Below are 15,825 nucleotides of genomic sequence, written 5' to 3' on the forward strand. Positions count from 1 at the left end.
AGTATGAGGGAGTGGGGAGGGGCCACAAGAGAAGGTTGGAATTTAGCCACCATCCCGTCTTTCACTGAATAAACATTTGCTCCATGGGGTATTAATTCCTCCATGTTTCCACACTGAGCACGAAAAGGCACCAGGCAGGGTGTCATAGTACCTCATGCCAAAGTGTCAAGGGACAAGCCCCTCCCCCCCCGCCCCCAGCAAGAGGTGCATCATGGGCACTTCTGTTAATTACCTTATGCAATTAGTCTGTTGTAGTCACTTGGAGCAGCTCATGCTACAAGTGGCTGGTACTATACGGACTAGGTCTGGAGAACCTGAGGTATTTGATATAATCATTGTCAGAAATGGAGAGAATGGTGAATGATGGCAGTGGGGCTTAGTAGGGGTCTGACCATGCAGAATGCTGAAGACTTACTAAAGATTTTTGTCATTATCTTAAGAACTGGAAAGTCATTTTGGGGAGTCATCATAGGGAAACAGCATGAATAGATATGCACTTCAAGTATTATGCTCTCTGTATTCTGATCAAAAGTTTGTGGAGAGGAAGGCAATGCACACAGACCAGTTAGTATAAAAGTGGCTCAGCCAAATGATCACAGTACACAGCAGTGAGTAGATCCAGGAAATAGATAAGCCATCCTATCAACAGGATTTTGTCATGGATTGAGCACGGGGAAAGGGAGAAAGCTTGGTAAGGATAGGTTTATGGCTTAAGTACTGCTGAAAATCATTGCATTGTATGCACAGTTGAGGGGTGTTGGATAAGTTTGGAAGGGGAAAGTCATTCACTCACCTTTGAAACACTGAGTTTGAAATAGCCTTCAAACATTAGGAAAAGAAATGTCAAGCAGGAAGTCATAAATAGAAAGCCTCAGATAAATGGACAATCCCAGGCTAAAAATACCTTGAGGTCATGTGTCTGCACATGACAATCAAAGCCTGATGGCTAAGATAGATTAGAGAAATAAGAGAAACCTAACATTGAGTCTTCACAGAACTCCAGAGTCCAACAAGTTTGGATGCCATGTTTTCCTCTTGGCAGAATTGTAAGGCAGCAAATTTATCAATTTATTTCAATTACTGTGTTTTAGGCTACACACATTCAGTTGCTTTATATGTATAATGTTGTTTTCCCCTGTTGTACATTTTGATCACGTATCTTAAAACCAAGAAGTTTCTAAACATGATCACCAGGGCAATATTAAACTCAAACTTACCCTTCTTAGCATTTCTAAGATAAATGGTGGAGTGAGAGATAAAAGAATACATACTGGAATAAGGATTCTGAGCCTGGGTTTACAGTCAAACAGCACTGGGTTTAATTTCCACCTTGAGCCCATCCTGGTTATACTCACCACATTATTTTAACCATGTTGTGCCTTAATTATACAAACAGAAGATGTTTTAGAGGTTAAATGTGATAATGTATGTAACATGTTTAGCACACATAAAACACTTTTCAAACATCACACTTTCCAGTAGATTGTCTGGGTGTCCCAATTACTTGCTAGCCTTATTTGAAAGTGTAGTATATTGGACATTTTCTTGAGTATTGACATGTCTACACTGTTCTAAAAACAATCAAATGAATATATACATTCATCTTAATTTCACATTTATCATTAAGTGCAGAATTATTGGCCTATTACAGTTTGTAGATGTTGTTATTATATGGCCTATTTGTATGTATAGTCCTTCAAATCAAAATGCTTTTATTTATATGTCATTTATACTTAATCAATTTATACTTCATTCTGGGATCACAGGCAACTGAAGCAAGATTGATATGTAAACTCTGATTCTTCTTATCTGGACAGAAAAGTATACAAACATTTTTAGAGTACATGAAGTTGAACTTTTATTTGGAAAGTTGAATTTCTTGTATAATGAAAATATTTTTAAACCATACATATTCATAAGCATAATACAAACACCACCTACTGTACAAACACATTTTAATAAAGTTCTACTACGAATATTAATCTAAGCCAAAAAAAAAAAGTAATCAGGTAAACCAGTTCTACATACCTTTCATCTCTTTTGATGATGTAATCAAACAATTTAAGACACAAAACAAATTAAGCTTTGGCTCAACCCTACTTATTTCACTATGGGAACACTAGGATATATACTACCACAGATTACAAACCCAGTCCCTTTATAATCAATTTAAAATTGTTACAAGAATCATATCTTAATGGCATGTAAACATATTTAGGGTTTCAATTGGCAATTATGTTTTAAATGCTTAGAAAAACACACCAACATTTCTCATTATCGTTCTCTCTCTATCTCATCTCTTCCATGAATATAAAATAGGAAAAAATATTATTTGAGACTTCCAGCATAATTTCATTGTGCTTTACACTTTTATAAACATGGGTACATCTAAAATATCAGATGCCTTTACACCAATAGAATAATCCACCAAATTCACATTTTCTTATAAATACACATGCAAAATTAGTGAAAAACACTTTTGTATAGCAAAGACCCTGCTTACTTGTTTTCTGATTAATCATTTTTGATGGCATGTGCAAATCATACTGCTCACTGAACAGTAGATTTTACTTCCTGTAGATTTGTTTTTCTATAAAAATATATTTATGTGCTCACAGGAAAAAAGTTGAGTTGGTATGTGTGGGGTGACTTTTGATACATCATTGGATTAACGGTTTGTTTATGAAGTTACAAGGCATCTTAGCTTTTATCGTTTTCAAATTTTTCTTCATAAAAAAGAACACCCTGTGACAAAGGTAAGGTAACTGAGATAATCATTAGCACTTGATAGTTGAGACAGCATGAAACAAAGGGGTCAAGCAACGTGCCTAAGGTTTATATACAAGATCAGCGCTGGAACCAGGAAGAGAACTTGGATTTTGCCAACCCTTGGACAGTTCTCTAGGAACTCATCCCCACCAACAATCCTTGAGATTATATACAATCTATTACATTAAAATAATATTGACAGTTAACAGAGAAAGTTAGTTATGAACCAATTCTTCTGCACTGAAGATTCGTAGTAGAAGCCAAATGGTATTAAGAAAACATATAAAAAAATAACAGCAAAAGGCAGTCATAACATAATCTCAGGCTTCGTATCTGTAAGTAAGTTTTGGTCTTTGAGAAAAATAGGAGCAGGAACATCCTTGTTACTCATACTGCTAAAGGGAAACACTGAGGTCTAGGAAGATCAAACACTTCAGTATTTGTGTTAACTTCTAATTTAAAGATTATCAAATTTAAAAGAAATCTACTTCTAATGCTTTCTGGAGAGTATTTCCAACCTGCATGATTCTCTTAAAACCGTTTGGGCTGATGACAAAGAAAAGGAACCAGAATAACAGCAGAACTAAACGCAAAAGTCCCAATCTTGGCCTTATCAGTGGCTGAGTACGAGAAATTCCTCCCAGGTATGTCAAAACATGAGGATTCTTCCTCCAGAAAATGCTTTAGAAATCTGATGGGGATGAAACTCAAGGTGCACTAATGGAAGTGTGGACCCTCACACACAGGGAGGACCAAGACGCCCTCTCCTTTGGAAACTCTGACTTCTGGGAGTTTGGTCAAATCCTGAGCCCATGACACATTGTTTCAACTAAGACATTCTTTTGCTGCCTATGCATTTTGGAGGACACACAAGGTAAAAAAAAAAAAATGACCATTAGGTACTCCATGTGGATTACTGCACTGACCACTATAAACATCCCTAATTTCAGTCCACCAGAAATACAGTGGGCTGCATAAATCAAAGTCAAGATTTCACAAGGTATGGCCATAGCTACAGTTCAAAACATAAAGGAAAATCTGTGAGTCACTTTCACTTAAACATAATTAAGAATTTCATGGTAGGGTTAAAAAATATTTCCATAAAGTGAGAAGTTGAACACCAGATTTTACTGGCACGCATGCACAGTCCTTCATAATATTTTTAAACCATTTCCATGTACAATTTTAGAAGGACTAGTGGCCCACATGCCAGAAAATGAATTCCCTGAATTTGTGCTGACTTTGACAGAGGAACAGAGATCCCACCTTAAGGATGTTTAAAATGTGAAAAGCAAACCTCTATATAGAAATATCTACTGTAAACAGTTTTTCTTTTGGGGGCTGGGGTAGGAATATACTCAACAATAAAAACTTATTTTGAAAATATGAAAACATTTCCCTCAATATTTATATGATATTTTATTTTGAGACTGTAGGAAAAAGCAATATAAGAACAAAACCCAAATGCTTTATACAAAGTCTTCAGTTTTGGAACCTCATGTTGTTGGTTGTAGCTGTGGAATGATGCAAAATGTTATCTTACTATATACTTTAGCTGTACAAACATGCCTGTTAATGTTCTTTTTCTCACTTCAAAATAAAACACATCTGTATTTTTAATTGTGTAAATATTAACATAATATGTACAATGCATTCATGAAATAGATGCAAGCATACCATTATATAAACATAGAAAAAAGGTCAAAGTGGTCAATTTAGAAATGAAGATATTAAATAGATATAGCTAGGAGATGCCAGCAGCCCGGAAACCTTGGCCTGTTCTTTCATAAGATAACCTTCTGACCACCACTTCCTTTTCAGCTGAATTTGGTCCAAGAAAAGAACAAAAAACAAAGATGGTTCTAGATGTCATAAGTGACATACCCAAAAAATTCGTGTTGAAACTGAAAAAATTAGAATTCTGTTTAAACAGGACCATCTCTGGGCAAACAGTTAGGCGCTCAATAAATACGACTTGATTGTTTATCTAGGACTCCTGCTACAAAAAATTTAAATAATAGGTTTAGACTGTATATATTCAATGAACCATTTTAATAAGACATTCATATTCCTCTTTACATTTTAAATAACCGGTTTGCTTCCCATCTTTTTACCTGTTGTGAAGCAAAGTCACTAAGACAGTTCTCAGAGACTGAATACAAATGTGCACACAGAGGAAAAACCACAAGGTAGCAACAACAATGCAAACACAATGACCAGTAAAACCAGGCAAAAATGGAGTACACTGAATGGATACTTTGGATTCAGTTGAGGTGAATCTAAGTACAGGATTTGTTTTGTGTTCTGAATTTTCAGCACCTGAAAAACAAAACAAAACAAAACAAACAATACAGGCCTGGAGTGCTTGGTAGTTTACTTTTTCAAGGCAGTGCTATTTTCTCGACATGACTGCAAGATGTTCAAATTCTGGATGAAATCTTAAGCCAATACGTTTCTATTCCTATGTGAAAGTTCTTGCTCCCTTGAACAGATAAATATGGAAAGTTGATACGAAACCACTGATTTGTACATGTGGTACATTTACGCCCGGAGTGGAAATGTCGCTGTGGAACTGCCATTGCTTTCAACAGATCCTTTCTCCTTAGACCCAGCATAAGCGCCAATGAAGGATCCGTCTTCACTGAACAGACCGTGATCTCCTTCTCCATACTGGACCAAGCTGTCAGCACTTTCTGTGGCCTGCATATCCCTGTTAAGCGATCGAAGGCTTCCTTTGAGAGGTTTTTCATCACTGTCGCTACAAAATAAAAGACAATTCAGCAAAATCTAATATAAGATATTCACATAAAGCAAAACTCGTGCATATGTGCTAATATGTCTTACAATTTTCAAAACATTCACATCAACATTGCGGACACACAAACCCTAAATGGCCCTTTCTCAAATAAATGTTTAAAATGTCATAACCTATTTGGGTCATTCTGAGGAACTGAGAAAGCATTTTCTATTATCCACAACACTTCTTTATCCACAACACTTTAAAAATGGGAGTTTTGAGACAGTCAGACATTCAATCTGTTGACGTATATAGATGATAATGTTATTCCCTTTGATTTCCTGAACTTTTCGAACTCCCAGTCATCAAACCTTGATCTCTCGTGTTTACCTTTTATTCTGTATCCTTCCAAAATTTTCTCTTTTAATTGGGTTAATCAATCAAAGTCTGTTTCTGGTAACCAGAGAACTTTCTTTAATACAGTTGATAAATTCAAGTTGGTTGAAATTTTTTTTCTTTTACATGGCTGGCACTTTTAGAACATAAACACTTATAGTATCCTAAATTTATTACTAAAATGTCTATAAATGTCTATAAAGTGATACGGTATTCTAAATTTCTGGATCAAGATCTTGTTTAAGTACTAACTACTATCACACTACAATGCTGGATACTAAGTTAAATGATCTTATAAAATTTTAAAAAGGAAGAATTTGGAAAAAAACTCTATAATTAGAATATGATTAGCACTTTATAATTTTTGGCAATCAGTGTTGTTCATCAGATAGGTCCATCTCTCGGCTGTCTTAGAGCAGGGCAAGGTGGCACCTTCCTGACCTTTCTGAGTTATACATTTCCATGTGACTTGCTTTCACCCAAGAAGAGTGAGCAAAGGCAGCATGTGTCACTTCAGTGCCAGCGCTCAGTTTGTTGTGTTCTATTTCCACTGCTGTGGTGGTCCTGGATGCTCATCTACCAGGCAGTGCTCCTAAATGATCAAGATGACCAGAGCCAAATGTGTGGGACACACAACTTGAGAAAGAAAACAAGAATTACCCAGGCTCTCCTGACTCATACAGTAATTGGCTCCAGAATCAGGATGCTTATAGTCACAAAACAAAAACAAAAATGTGGCATGAGCTTAGGGACCGGGCAGCAAGTGGTGCAGAAACTATCACCTAGAAGCCGGAAGGATGACAAGTCATGTCATGAGCAAGAACAGCATCCAGTAAAACTGTCTCCTGGGATGGCTTGGAGACTAGATAATTTTCCGGATGAACATGTTTTGGGAGAAGATGATGGAAAACATTAAGAGATTAAGTAGATTTAATTAAAATATTAATAAATAATTTTGTTAATGGGATGCCAGGTTAAACAGTGAAGGGGATGGCTTTATCAGGCAGCAAAGTATGGAGGAATGAGTTTTTGAGCAAGACATTATCATAGCTTTTTTCTTCCCTATAAAACTGAACCAGTAAGATCTGTATTTCAAATATATTTTAAACAATTGCCATAGGCTCCTAATGATTCTTGCCTCATGGAATCTGAGTCACAATTTTTAAATTTGTGAAGTTTCAAGTTTTCCTCTCTCTCTCTCCCTCCTTCCCTCCATCTCTCTCTACTTTTCTCTCTCCCCTCTTTCCTTCATTCTTCTCCCTTTAATGATCCTTATTCTGTAAAGAAGTTGAAGTGAGTAATCAAGAAATGTAAAAATATAAAAAGAGCTTTTGATAAGTGGACAAAAGAAAAATTATCATAGAGCCTATAAGGAGGCTCAGATGTACATGGTTAACCCAGGTCAGCTAATCACATTGCTCCATTTCACTGAAATGGATCCAGGGATGGGCCAGTTAGAGTCAATCAAGTCTCTTTTCTGATGTGAATTCTGACCTCCTGTGTGATAAAGGCCACATAAGCCTGGGCGTTGCAACTCTCTTGGCTGCAGTACACAAAGGACCTGATGGAAAACAATGCCATCTCAAGTACAAATGGCTAAGAAATGGGGAGGGTGGTGGAAAGAGGAAGATGGTGACCAAAAACAGCAGAATGAGAAGTTTAACACAATCTCAAGAACTCCCTCCCTCATTCGGATATCCTGCAATTCCTCCCAGGTCTGGCACGCTTTTTTTTAAATTTTTTTTATTTAAGAGAGAGAGAAAGAGAGCAAGAGAAGGAGAGAGGGACAGAGGGAAAGAGAATCTTAAGCAGACTCCATGTTCAGCATGGAGTCAGATGCGGGGTTCGACCCCACAACCCTGGGATCGCGACCTGAGCTGAATCAGATGCTGAACCCAACCGAGCCACACAGGCACCCCATACACGTTTTTGTCTTAAGTTTGGCCATGCTCTACCCATTTGTTAATAGTAACACAACCCATTTCATCTATAAAACCTATCTTATCTCTTTTGGATGATCCTTTATCAGCATCCTTCCAGGGCTGACAGAGCTGCTCTTCTTTTCTCTGCCCTCTCTTATTCTCTTTACTTAATTACAGTGATTTGCATAGGTAAGTTTTTCCTCTGCAGACTGGGTTCATCTAGAGGACAGGATGTGTAACTTACTCACCTTTGTAAGTAAATAAAGGTATACAGAATACATGTTTATGGACATAAACTGAATACAACCTGGGTTCGTAATGGCCATGCTAGAGATTTCAAGATGTTTTAGAAACTCCAAATAGATAATCACTCTAAATGAAAATGGTATCCTTTGCATTGCACACAGAGCTTTAAGAAAAGTCTTCTAACACTCACATCTACCTAGATTGCAGTTACACCCACCTGTGCACCCAGAAGGTTGGTTACTATCACTCAAGTAGATCCTATTTTTACAAACCATTGCTTTTTTTAAAGTGTTCATTTATGTCGAGAGACAGAACGTATGGGTGCAGAGAAGTCACAGAGAGAGAGAGAACCCCAACCAGACTCCACACTGTCAGCACAGAGCCTAACACAGGGCTTGATCTCACGAATTGTGAGATTATGATTTGAGTGGAAATCAAGAAATGGACGCTTAGCTGACTGAGCCACCCAGGTGCTCCTACAAACTATTCTTTAAAAAGGCACTACAAGATAGTAGTATAAACTTTATTTTAACAAGAAATACTTGTTTGTTTTTGTATTTTTAAGCTTATAACCTCATGAGTGCATGTTTTAATACATTTTGAGAAAGGACACTGTTTACCTGTATTCACCAAAGGTTTCATCTTTTACTGACTGAACTTCTGGATCTGGATGCAGATCTTCCTTTTCTTTCACTAAAACACAAATAGAGGGGTAAGTAATACAAATAATTTTTAAAGACATATTAATAATGTAGTTAAAGATAGATCATCAGTAAGAAGCACTGCTCCAGTTCTTAGATACTAGCGAGTCAAGGGGTTTTTTTTGTTTGTTTGTTTGTTTGTTTGTTTTTTGTGGTTGTATCTACAACCCATCAGTTACCTCTTTGTTTAAGCAAAAAAGGAAAAGGAGTTCCTGGATTCTCCTGATTTGTCATCAGAATTACAGCCTGTTGCAAACCATCCTGTGGCTATTCAGTATTATGTGGGCAATGAGTCTTATTGGAAGAGTAAAACTTAGTTACGGTTTCTTAGGGAAGACCAAATTACTAGATCTACATTGTACTAACCAAAACTTTTTGAAGATGCCACGGGATCATACCAGATCTATGTCACTAAAGTGAGTCAAGAGTCAACCTTTGACCGTCCTCTTCTCACTCATATTCATAATTGCCTCAAATAATCAGAATATTCAGGTCTATCTACGGTGACATTTTAAATTTGATTTATTCTAAGTAGTGGGACACAGGACAACTAGGAAAACTCAAACAAAAATCCTTCATGGCATCTTGTACTTCTACTTGCAGAGACCTAAAAGATTCTTTTACCCATCCTACAATGTGAACTCCTGACTTTTTTTTTTCTTTTCCATCATTCTTTAAAATTTGGATAGGGCCACACTTCACAAGAGACTATTTGTTGGGGATACTCAGAAGAGGATGTTCTATCTCTTTAAAATTTCCAATTAACTAACTCAGACATTCATTAATTATTGAAAATCTACTTCATAATAATTCAGGGTTCACAGGAAAAAAATGAGATGGATAATTACATAAATTCCCACACATACATTTTTTTAAAAATTTTTTTTAACATTTATTCATTTTTTTTGAAAGGCAGAGAGAGACAGAGTGCGAATGGGGGAGGGGCAGAGACAGAGGGAAACAGAGAAACAGAAGCAGGCTCCAGGCTCCGAGCTATCAGCACAGAGCCCGAGGCAGGGCTCGAACTCACGGACCGTGAGATCATGACCTGAGCTGAAGTCGGCCATTTAACCGACTTAGCCACCCAGGCACCCCTCCATGCATACATTTTGTAAAAATTTAGAAATTATGCTTTTGTTTGTTTGAATGTTCAATATACATATCTGTTCCCAATAAATATTTGCTAGATGAATCATAAGCCAATAAAAGAACTTCTCACTAATCTGAACATCATCAAACTAATAGGAGGAGGTTCTAAATCTTTCCCGTTATGTAAAAGCATCTTGAATGCTAATAAGAGCAACAACACAATATGGATAGCTGAAAAAGATCAAATAAATTTGAAAGTTGAATTAAAGCCAACCATTATTTAATTATGATGGTTTTTATTTATGTTTCATGTACATTAATGCAGGAGCCAGTGTATTCAATATATGTCATGGTCATAAGAAAAGCATTCCCAGCCATGGTTAACTCTAACAAAGCTGGCTGACGGAGTCACAACTGTTAGAATATGCTAGTGCATGCATTCTCTGCACCATAAATATGTGGCAAGGCTTGCTATAAATGGGTCCCTTCCTCTTAAGACAAACTGTATGTGTGTGGCGTAGTGATTAGTGTTCTCAACATCTCTGATACTTTACAGACAGAAAGTAGAAGCTTGGAAATATGATAAGCTTCCTTAGAGACTATCTAAATACTAGAAAGTAGAAAACAAGTAACCATCTGAAAATAATATTCTGGACCATATATCCTTTGGTTAGTTAATTTAGGATATTTTTTCCTTTCAGTACACTGCATATCTAATGTGCTAACATAAATTTGACTTAAATGTGTAACTTAAAAAACAAAAAATGTGTCAGAAGAATGCCTCCTAGAAAATACTATTTAATAACTTCATAGGATATTAAGAAACAGCTTTACCTGAATACTTTCCACCTCTGTTCCTCTTCACAAAGCAAACAGTTAACAGGATTAGTGTGAGAAGAGCAATCGCACACATCAATCCAATAAACCAGCCTTGAGTGGAGATGTCATCATATAAACCAGCATATTCTGTTGTATAAAGAGAAATCACACATTGAACACTAGAAACAGGCTTTGGGATTATGCCCCTTGTGGGAATATGAAACATATTTTTTAAACATACAAAATAGCATCCGTTTTATTTTTCCTTTCATTGACCCTTGAGGCAATGTGATTTAAAGGACATTTCACTGGAAGAATACTGATAAATCATTGCAGTCTTTATTTAGAAAGAGCCCTCTCAAGCTACATTTGACTCAGGATGAAAACCAAAAAGGGATAGTGGAGGCAGATCAAGTGAAATACACAGCAGCACAAGCAAGCAAAAGCATAAACTGGCTTGGTTATATGCAGATTGCCAGGGAGTTTCTGTGGGGCTTATGTTGTTTTGTTTTTCTTTTTAGTTTTTGTTATCAACATGTGTTAATTGGCAGGAGGTATTTTTAGTCAACTAGTCTGGTAAAAATGATAAGGAATATGTTGGAACTTTGTGGAACATTCTTCATTTTGATAATTTAAAAATGGTATGCTAAAACAAATGGAAACTATTACCTTTATAGCTAATGTACTCCACATTTTTATCTTTAATACAGGAAGTAGGTAAAATTTAAAAATCTACAAAACATAGATTTATTGTCTAAAATTGCCCCAAATACAATCTCATGTCTCACCTCTCCCTCTGGTCTCAATTACATCTTCAAAAATGCTATTGTTATCAACCCAATTCTTAGTCAAGAGGCGAACTATATGTTCAGCTCCAGGCTCAAATACCTCTACCGGGTGAGTCTTTTGAGTAAGATTTACTCCTTCTGATATCTTCCCGATACTTTTACCTAAGAAATGCACAGAGTTAAATCATATAAATTGTAATTGTTGAAAAACAGGACATGAAAAGTAAAAAAAAAAAGTTAAAAAAATCCTGTTATTTGAGAGGAGAGCCATTTATAGCACTTATTTCTCAGAGAGTTTTTGAATTATCAGAAGATCAAGAACATCAACATTTCAAGCTTTTCTTTCTTAATACATTGAAATTGAGTAAATGCAATGAACTTATTTCATGTCCTTTAAAGATGATGTACTTGTTGATGAAATGGCACTATATGAATGGTTCAAAACCAAACACAGATTTCAAAAAATTATACAATGTCACTTTGTGCATTATGAACTTTCTCAGACCTAGCAGGAAACTGAACATGGCCATTTTGGCTTGGTTTTGAAAACAAATGGCATTATAATTATATGTGTGTGTGTGTGTGTGTGTGTGTGTGTGTGTGTGTACACACACACACACACACACACACATATATATTTGCTTTGTTCTTCTCCATCAGTACTGATGGAATAGCATTATAACATGGTTATATCTTATATACTTGAAATTTGCAGACACATAAGCAGTTTTATAGGTACATAAAGTACAGGTTTATAGGTACATTTAAATGAAATGCACTGGGATTTTTAAAATATTGTAAGACATTAATACTTAAAAAAAAGAAACATGAGTAGGGCAATATATTAATTGTAGAATCCTACAGAAGTTAAAAATATGAGTCAAGTGTAATTAAAGGTACATTTGATTTCTGAAGTTGCAACAAAATTTGCAAAATATCTTTATATTTGATCCACAGTTTTGCTAAGAATCAACTCAACATAATAAATGTAAACCAGAAAGTGTTAATAATTTACACTGGAGATAAAATACTGTAATCCATGTTGAGAATATTAAAAGTTATGAAACCCTGTTTCAAATGGGTATATGTCACACATTAAAATTTGGCTATAACTTTTAACCATTGAATACACATTGATGATATAGTTACTGGTAACAAAAGGGCTTCATTAAAAAATGTCACCATGGGAGAAGTAAGGCTAATTATATTAGTTGAGCAAAGCCTTTAAGATTGAGCACCAGTGAAATAGAACACAATTAATCTTGACTTTGAAAAACAGAAATATTAGTATAACATTAAGTAGTGCAAGCTTTTGAAAAATAGAGCAAAGCAAGTGTTTTGTTCAAACCAATAAGGACACAAATATTTCTGAATAGCTCCATCATCTTTCCCCTCTTAGACTATGGAATGTGAGCCACCTGAAAATCAGAGTGACAACCAGAAAATAATCAGAAAAAAAAATGCTTGTGTATCAAATCCCATTCTCTGAACAAATGCCAGATGACCTTAAAATGTGCTATCTAGGCAGAGCAAGAAGAAAGATACAGAGAAATAGATTCTAATTTGCACAAAAGTTATTTTTAGAGTGTTGTGATATCAAGCTTTATCTCCTCAGTGGAAATATATATGTATGTTTCCTTTTTCAGAGATCAGGCTGAAATCCAGTGGCAAAAAGAGATTATAGTTTCTTTCCTGTAAATATGGCAAGATATGCCTATAGAAGAGAAATCAGTGTCAACTGGGGAAGGGGCAGTAGCTGAAAATGCAGAATCCTGAAAAAGAACACAAACATACTAGTAAGGAACATTTTCAAATTACTGAGACATAGGGCAGTGAAGAAATATGCTGTAAGATACTCAAGCACATTAGCTACATCTTTAATTTGCAAAGAAGATGCCACATCATTTATAAAATCATACCAAGAGCATTTTCCATTAGCTAAAAACATTTTCAACCATGACCAAACCCAAATTCTCTAAATAATTCCATAGATGCATATGGTGACTATAACTCTTCTAAGAGGATTTTGTGAATTTTTTCTTACCTGCTGCAAATTAGCAATGATGGGATTAGCATTTCTCCTGCATATTATGGTCTTGATTCTAACAAAATAGCAACCCTCTCCATGCCTCAAACTCTGTTTTGAAAAATATGGAAGTTGCACATTTAGATTACTACTATTCTGACTTCTTTTCTTTGTATGGAACACTTGATGCCAGTTTGGCCTCTTGAGAAATGAGATCCTTTTTGTTACTAAAAAGTTTTCAATTACCATTAAAAAAAATTTTTTTAATGTTTATTTATTTTTGAGACAGACAGAGACAGAGCATGAGCAGGTCAGGGGCAGAGAGAGAGGGAGACAAAGAATCTGAAGCAGGCTCCAGGCTAAGCTGTCAGCACAGAGCCCAACAGGGGGCTCTAACTTGTCAACTATGAGATCATGACCTGAGCCAAAGTCAGAGGCTCGACTGACTGAAACACCCAGGCGCCCCGCAATTATCATTTTTAAATCTCTCTTTTGAGTTCTTCATTCAACATGGTGTCTCATTTGTTCATGGGAATAATTTGTGGGTTTCTTGGGAGAAACTATTTGAATACATACACTTTTCCCATAAAAGGGAGCTTTGAGTATTTAGGGTATCCGAGGAAAACATAAAGCCTTCACCGTGTAAATACAGTAGGAACAATAAGGAGAAACAGATAATAAAGATCAGAGCATAACCATTCATACACAGTTATTTTACAGTGATTCATATGCACTTGGATATATTTTAAAATAATATACATACTTTATAAGTTACAATTTAGTCTTTCCCATTGCTATTGCCTTTTTCTATTGAATCTACCTTTCTTTTCTGATCTAAAATTTGGAAAAGCATCCAGAGCAATGGCTAACATACAGTAGAAAATAAACAAATGATTATATTTCCCTTCCTGCCATCTCCTTTTCCTTCTTGTCTTCCTCAAATATCCTTCTAGGTCCAATCAACTTGAATCCTATACAAAGCCCTGTTTTTTAACTTCTATCTGTGCAGCAGTTCCTCTGTTTCATTTCCATTTTTTGGCCCTAACTTCTTAATTTCTCTCCTTTTAAGCTTAGCAAAAACACTGCTAAAATTATAATTGCTGAAACAATTTGGGAAGGAAAATGGGTCTGAGTTGGAAAAAACAAAACAAAACAAACCAGAAAAGTGCAACTGAATTCGCAGACTTACACAAATGAAACCAGAGATTGATGGGTCATTTCCAAGTCAGTATTTGACATCAACCAGTAAACAGTTAAATTAAATTGATACATGAATCAATATATATACGTGTGTGTGTGCGCGCGCGCACGCGCGTATGTATGTATGTCTATATATATGAGTCAAGACATGGAAGTTAAATGTATTAGATCATTGTTACAAAATGTCTACCAGGACAAGAGGCAAAATTTTTTCGTTATGAAAAATTTCCGAAAGAAAAATATCCCTCTACTAACCTTATGAATAACTTCATGGACTTACATACTCCTATTTTAATTAAAATTATAGTCCCTGACCTTATATACACTGAGGCTATAGTTTCATGCTGTTGTGTAGAAATCCATAAATTGAGTCAATGTGAACTTTACACACAAGAGAAATAAATTTTGTATCTGTATCAGTGGAAAACAAAAGGTCAAACAGATTGAGACCACAATCATTTCTAATTCACAAGGGATAGCATGGTATGTTCCCTTCAGAGCAATTTAAAAACCAGCATGCAGGAACCTCTTGCACTTACTCCCTTCTCCTAATGTGGAGCCTTCCTCTGTGATTGGTTTTCCACAGCCCTTTGAAGTGCAAGCCCTCAAGTAGAATTTGTACTTGGTAGTCGAATTGAGGTTTGAGAGACGCCAGCTGGGCTTTGATGGGGTGGTAATGTTGATATCATTTAGTTCTCCAAGTTCATAGGTGTCATTTACTAAAGAAATAAACATGAACAGCAATGCCTTAGATTTCATACTCTTAACATTTCAACTTGTGTTGTTCCTTATTTTTGATTCTGTATACACTTGTGGTATGCAAGGCACTACCTTAATGATTAATGGCCAACAACTTACTCAATTCTATGATGTGGACATAATTATTATTACAATATCATACATGGGAAAATTGAGGTCTAGCAAGAATAAACACCTTGCCTCAATCCAGAGCTAGTAACTCGCAAACCAAGATTTGAATCCAAACCACAGCCTTTCCACTCCAGAGCCCATGTTCTTGATCACTCTGCCACACTGGAGCAAATCACTCCACTGTCATTATACCTATTAAAAATGATGGACTTTCCTCCCATATTATATATTCATTGAATCTTTCACGTAAGCGCTTTTAATC

At 35.8% G+C, this 15,825-nt stretch overlaps 1 protein-coding gene across 21 annotated transcripts in view; it reads right to left on the reverse strand.

Annotated features, from left to right (window-relative positions):
- Nucleotides 1-1,832: 1,832 nt before the first annotated feature.
- Nucleotides 1,833-15,825, reverse strand: part of CHL1 (cell adhesion molecule L1 like) — a 200,822-nt gene continuing 186,829 nt past the window's right edge. For 19 of the 21 annotated variants that reach the window (XM_027042497.2, XM_027042498.2, XM_015066054.3 and 16 more), the window contains 5 exons: nucleotides 15,233-15,412; nucleotides 11,468-11,629; nucleotides 10,695-10,826; nucleotides 8,691-8,763; nucleotides 1,833-5,527 (listed from right to left, as the gene is read on the reverse strand). In XM_027042497.2, coding sequence (XP_026898298.1) covers nucleotides 5,311-5,527; nucleotides 8,691-8,763; nucleotides 10,695-10,826; nucleotides 11,468-11,629; nucleotides 15,233-15,412 — 764 coding nt within the window. In that variant the 3' untranslated portion in view covers nucleotides 1,833-5,310. The remainder of the gene's footprint in view (nucleotides 5,528-8,690; nucleotides 8,764-10,694; nucleotides 10,827-11,467; nucleotides 11,630-15,232; nucleotides 15,413-15,825) is intronic. The other 2 variants (XM_027042499.2, XM_053219052.1) reach the window with 1 other exon arrangement.

This window comes from Acinonyx jubatus, chromosome A2 (assembly GCF_027475565.1).
Source record: "Acinonyx jubatus isolate Ajub_Pintada_27869175 chromosome A2, VMU_Ajub_asm_v1.0, whole genome shotgun sequence".
NCBI lineage: Eukaryota > Metazoa > Chordata > Mammalia > Carnivora > Felidae > Acinonyx > Acinonyx jubatus.